General features: G+C 36.9%; 1 protein-coding gene across 2 annotated transcripts in view; it reads left to right on the forward strand.

The window, feature by feature from the left end:
• The window catches only part of LOC126213034 (plexin domain-containing protein 1), a 486,122-nt gene extending 480,952 nt beyond the window's left edge, over positions 1-5,170 (forward strand). For both annotated transcript variants that reach the window (XM_049940603.1, XM_049940604.1), the window contains one exon: positions 4,513-5,170. In XM_049940603.1, coding sequence (XP_049796560.1) covers positions 4,513-4,581 — 69 coding nt within the window. In that variant the 3' untranslated portion in view covers positions 4,582-5,170. The remainder of the gene's footprint in view (positions 1-4,512) is intronic.
• Positions 5,171-6,000: the final 830 nt, after the last annotated feature.

Here is a 6,000-nt window from a genome sequence, read left to right on the forward strand (position 1 = left end):
TGTATGCAATTTCAGTCCAAAATTCACCCTCCCCTGTACCCATGTCTTAAAGTTTGCCATTCTAGGAATGTCGACACAACCAAAGCTATGTACCGATGCATGGACTCCACTCATCTGTATTTTTCATTTACCTTTCTCCTCTGTTCGCTCTGCTTATATCTCTATCCATCTCTCTCTCTCTCTCTCTCTCTCTCTCTCTCTCTCTCTCTCTCTCAACCTCCCCCCCTCTCTCCCTCTCTCCCTCACTCCCCCTGCCCCCTCCACTGGTACTCTCTCTATTACTCAAATAGCACAAAATAGTGTGAATATATTTGCACGGCAAAATTGTTGTGTTGATGAAGACAGAATGAGGATTGAGGCAGCAGATTCCTCCCTTCTGTGTCAGAATGTTTTAAAGAGGAACACATTTACCTTTATACTGCTGAGACAGGAGAATTTTTCCTCTGCTACATCAGGGTGCACTCCTTACATAAAGGACCTTCTGTAGGTCCGCAAAGTTTTAAATTTATTTATATCCTTTGATAGATTTACATACTTGGACACACATAAACAAGAAATAAATGCACACAACATAACCTTAACTCAAACTTTTCACTCATCCAACAGAAATTCACTTTACATTGCTTTATATAAAAATGTGGAACACTTTTAGGCTACACGTACAGTATACCAAAAAATGTGGTGTTTTATTGGGAAGCACAAAGAATTTTATATGACAAAAATAATTTTTTGTAAGGTGCTTACACCACTAGGTGTTACCATCATTTAATTTCCAGGCCCAGACAGCCTGTACAGGTGTAAAGTTCAGACTTTACAGAGAGAGCATGTGACAAAGTTTTATCGATGGAAAAAATGTTGACTAAGAACGTTGACTGGTGACATCGGAACCTTTGCGATGACCCTAGAACCCCTGCAATGTGTTCACTAAACTTGTCAGAATTACATTTACACATCAGACCAGATATTATGTGCTTAAGTATGGTAACTTGGAACCTGTGGATCTCAGTAATGGATAATGATATCAAAAATGTTGCCGAATTCTCTGAGAGTATCATCTTGAGGAAATTTGGTAAAAATTTCAATGATTTGCCGTGAATAAATATTATTGAAGTTCGCAAACCCATAATGTGTACTTTCCGCAGTTTTATCGGTTTCTTCAGGGAACTGCCCTCGAACATACAGCGCTTGTATAAGGCACCTAAGATGTGCCCTAGGCAATGCCTGATGCAAAAGAACCAACAGATTTGCTCACTTGCTTGGGCTGGAGGAAGTGTGTAATGTTTTTTAAGTTTTGACCCTGAGCAGTATGCCTGTTTTTCCAATATGTATACAAATGGTCACCACGCCAAGGGCTATCCAAAACACTGAACACCTTATTTCTGTGATCAATAGAATGTGAGATATGATACCATAAAAAAAATCACAATTTATAGAGCAGTCTTATCTCACTTCCCTGGGCCACTCCTGGTGACACCTTTGTCTCTCAACACCACGCACTGTCAAGGACAACACGTTGGGTTGCATTGCTTAAGAAGTCTTAGCCACTCACATATCTGAGAAACTTTCTTTATGCTTGGACGTTTGTTAATAGAGCTCAGTTCTGCACAAGCACTCCTTTCGAAATCCGTGTTCGTTTGTCGGATGGAAGCTTTTCTGCCTCGATGAAATTTATTGTATTTGAATTTAGAGTAGGCTTAAGAATACTGCAGCAAACTGAAGCTAATAATATTGGTCTGAAAGGAAGTGATAAATCAGGCATAGAATTTAATTTGCAGCTGAGGATGAATGGCTGCAAATATTAGCCATATTAAAGAGATTGCTTTTTAGGTCATACTGAGCTGAACACTGCATAGATTTAATTTTGGGGCCTAACTACAGTATCTGCATGATCAGAAAGATGTTTGACTCCCAAACATATCATGCAGTTATAGATGAAGAGAGTTAGTTTCACACACACCTCACTTTACAAAACAAATAATAATAATAATAATAAAAGAATACTGCTTTTGCGTCATATGGGCCCTGTAACATGGATCTTACTTTTCTTTACATTGAAATAATTGCCTGATTTGATCCTTTATAAATGTTTTGGCAAAGCATGCAATTGTGAAAACAGTGGGTTTGTTTATACATAACTTCTCTGGTGGAAAATGAGAACAATTTCTTAAAACAAGTCATGTAAAATATGAATAAGAGGGTAGTGAATGTTAGCTGGAATAATTGCAATAATAATTCTTGGTAAACCTCATTAAGTTCTATGGCGGTCTCGTTTGGATAATTTTTATAATACCTGGAGAATAAATACAGGAAAAGTATTAGAATTTTCATGAGTTTAAGTTCAAATTATTAAAGAGTTATTTTATTTATCTTCTGTTTGTTGTTGATTTTGTACTCATCCTTGTTGGCACAATTTTGTGACAGATTGAATATCCTCCCTGTAAAATTGTTTCCATTGTTTTATATACATCTATACATGCCATTAAATGAAGTGTTACAGATTTTTGTTTTACTATTTAACGTTTTATTCACAATTTTCACTTTAAATCGCATTCAATTAACACACATGAACATGCTAGACTTTGTAGTAAGACTCCAGCCAAAACTTGAAGTACCAAGGATATTTATTTCAATACAAGTAATACCGTATTTTTGAAGATAGTATTTTGTAACAAAGCAGCATAAATTTCATTTATATATGTGTGTGCAATTTCCATACCAATACTACCACCACCACCACCACATCAACAGTATTAGTATTTCAAATGCAGTTTTAACAGCAAAAACTTCAAAGGTTTAATGGAAAAAGCACATGAAATATGCACAGTAATTAATCTCATTTGAGTGTAAATATTAATTATGCATGGTTTTTTGTATTGGTTTGTGCATGAAAATATGTAATGTCATTAGAGTTATAAACATAGATGTAAAAATATTTTTAAATGATTTTGTGATGTCTTCACCTGACCTTCTGTTTATTTGATTTACTATTACAATTTCAGCCTTAGGCCATTTTCAGGTAACTAAAACTGAATGTTATGCATTGGATGCATTAGTATCACTTACTTAAGAATGTCGTATTCCAAAGTATACTAGGAGAATTACACCTTAATTTGTAGAGAATTTGTTAATAGTATTCCATGTATGTCGCTATTCTCAAGACTGGGGTAGTCGTACAATAAATTGAAAATAGTTTTTCATAATTTTAAGAGTGTGTTATTTTTGAGCAGTTCCTGCAAGGCTCTCGTAGTAAGATCAACATTTCTAAGATACGTGCACTTGGAAGATTACAATTATTTTACAGAAATTTGTTAATTAAGCCATGTAGGTCTTTATTCTTATATATATTAATTATCGTTCAGTGTTGTTTTAAGTATGACTGCATATAATTCCCATAAAAATACATCAGAAACATTTGTTTTTTGATTTTTGAATAGTTGTAACAAAGATCTTGCATATAAAGTTGATCACAGTAGTTGAAACAGTAAGGAAACCATCAAAATGTTGTGAAACCTTTCATGAATTGCTTTATAGTTGTTTCTTTCTCATTAGTCATATCTATTAAAGAACATAATGGTAACTATATGTTCTGCAGTTCTGTAGTGCTTTGTTGCACAACTGGTAAAAAGTTGTCCAGGAATTTTTCAGTTCAGAGATCTTTCTATTTATTTAATACTATGTCCAATTTCTTCCATCACATCCATGACTTTGCGTTTCTGTAACTCATGTAATGTTTATAGTTCTGTATTGATATTAAACACTCTGTGGTTGGCGTCTTAAGAAGAGTGCAACAAAGGTGTGTTCTTAATATCATATGCTAAGTTTCCATGTATCGTCTTAATTTTTGAGCACTTTTTTAACAGTTAATTTAGTATGTTCCTGACAACAACAAAATATTCTGGCTTCCATGGTATGTGTCACAATAATCATTGTAGATTGTCAATGTTGCTGTAGTTGGTTGTATTCTTGAAGCATTGAAAGCAATTTTATTGGAAACAGTACGTAAATATGGCCATACAAACACTTCGTTTCCCTGTTGTCCGCATGTCTCTCTGATCTAAGTTATTTCATATACTGGATAGAGGTGTTTTTTTTATTGGTTTTCCTTTTGAATAGTGTGTCCAGCAAGTTTTTAGCATAGCAGTTATTTATAGCCACATTTTTAAGAATGCAGTTCTTTCTCAATGTTTTGCATTGTCAGTGCTAACGTTTCAGATACATGAAAATGGTGTGAGGCCAAAATTGTAGTACATCAAATGAAAATGTCAGCTAAAAGCATCACAAAATCACTTAAAAAATTCCTTACAACTGTAGACCAATCAGAATGAAGATTATAAAAAAATATTTTATTGTTGAGTTTTGTGAATCAGTGATCAATTTTGTTAAAAGTCAAACAGAACAGCAGTGTTTAACCAGCCAGTCTAAATTTTGCAGAAGGCTGCAAAGAACTGCCCCTCAGTCGATAGCAGTACCCATATCAGTTTCCTTACACTGACATTTGGACGGTTGTTGCAGTACCGGCCGAGCCAGTGGAGCTGGCGGAGGGGTGAAGCGCGCTACACGGCCGCCACGATACACATGTGAGGATGCGGAGGCACTGCCCGCCCCGTGGGGGAGTCGCCACAACGCCGACACTCCCTCACCTGCCCCCGACCTGTATGGCGAATCTCATCTCCGACGGCTATCGCCTCCGTCGACAGCTGTCGTCGAGATAAATTGTGGACTGGCCTGCCTCGGTCGATAGTGTGTGCTGCAGCGCGAGCGTGTATTTGTAGGGAAAGCAGATTTACCCCGAAGTACTTTGAGCCGAGGCGAGGAATAACTTATTTCTGTTGTGTCTCTTAGCAGAAGGCTGTGTACCGTCGCCGCTGTCCGCGACAGACTCGATGCTCCTCTGGGTTTGCTTACATTCCCGGCACTCAGTTTTATCCGACAGTTTTAATTATTACTTTTTTAAAATGCTTGAGCGTTTTGCGGCTTGTGCGCTTCAGTGGACGTGTGAAATTTAAATTTTTGTTGTCTGCCATCAGTAGTGGCATTTCTGTTACTTTTATAATCCAAATGGGCAAGTGAAATACTGATAAGCATGTATTTTTTCTGGTTTGTATATAAACACTTGTATATTTCTTTATGCAGAATAAAATGGATAGTAAAGTTGTTTTAAACCTTATAATGTATTGTTACGCCTGAAATTGGCTGCCTTTTCTGTCACCTTTGTTTGTTTCTGTGTGTTTTTCTCCAAATGTGGTCACACATGAGGGTGGGCCCAAAATGCCTTCACTAGGTACCATTTTGGACGAGTTCAGGCAGTAACAATGTGTGGAAATGTTATTGTAGTCAGCATGACAGTTTTTGTAATCACTGCTTCTCATGTTCAGTGATCTTTTTTTCCCAGTGACTGACATTAAATACCAACGTGTTAACACCACGTTCTGTTTCCTGTTATGGTAGGAGGAAGTTTTGAGCAGGTGAGGATTTACGAGTAGTTATTTTGTTTCAACAGTGATCAAATGTCGGTTGAAGGCATAGCACCACAGGGACGACCCTAGACTTCCAGAACATATGGAAACATTGGAAAAACCCGTTGCGATCATGTTTGATCGTCGTAGAACGATCGATGAATTGGTGGTAGTAATCTGAATATCCTGGAGTTTGTGCCAACAAATTTCTACTGAACATCTGGAGATGAAACTTGTTGCAACTAAATTATCCGGTGTGTGCTTCCTGACGATCAGAGCCAGTCGCCTGTGTGTGTTCCAGTAATTGAAAGAACATGAAACATGGAAAATATTCCATCAAGTGCATAATTTTTTGTAAGACAGTTGTTCTTATTTTTGAATCTTCACTTTCTGTGCTAATCAACCAGAAGAAAATGAAAAATCGGTTACATTCAGTTCGGATCCTACTTCAACACTACTTGGTGCGTACATATTAGAAAATCTAATCATTACAAAACAAAATTCCACCACTGTGATCCTTGCGCTGCTGTTGTACACGCCAAAC

The sequence above is a fragment of the Schistocerca nitens genome, chromosome 11, assembly GCF_023898315.1.
Source record: "Schistocerca nitens isolate TAMUIC-IGC-003100 chromosome 11, iqSchNite1.1, whole genome shotgun sequence".
Classification (NCBI taxonomy): domain Eukaryota; kingdom Metazoa; phylum Arthropoda; class Insecta; order Orthoptera; family Acrididae; genus Schistocerca; species Schistocerca nitens.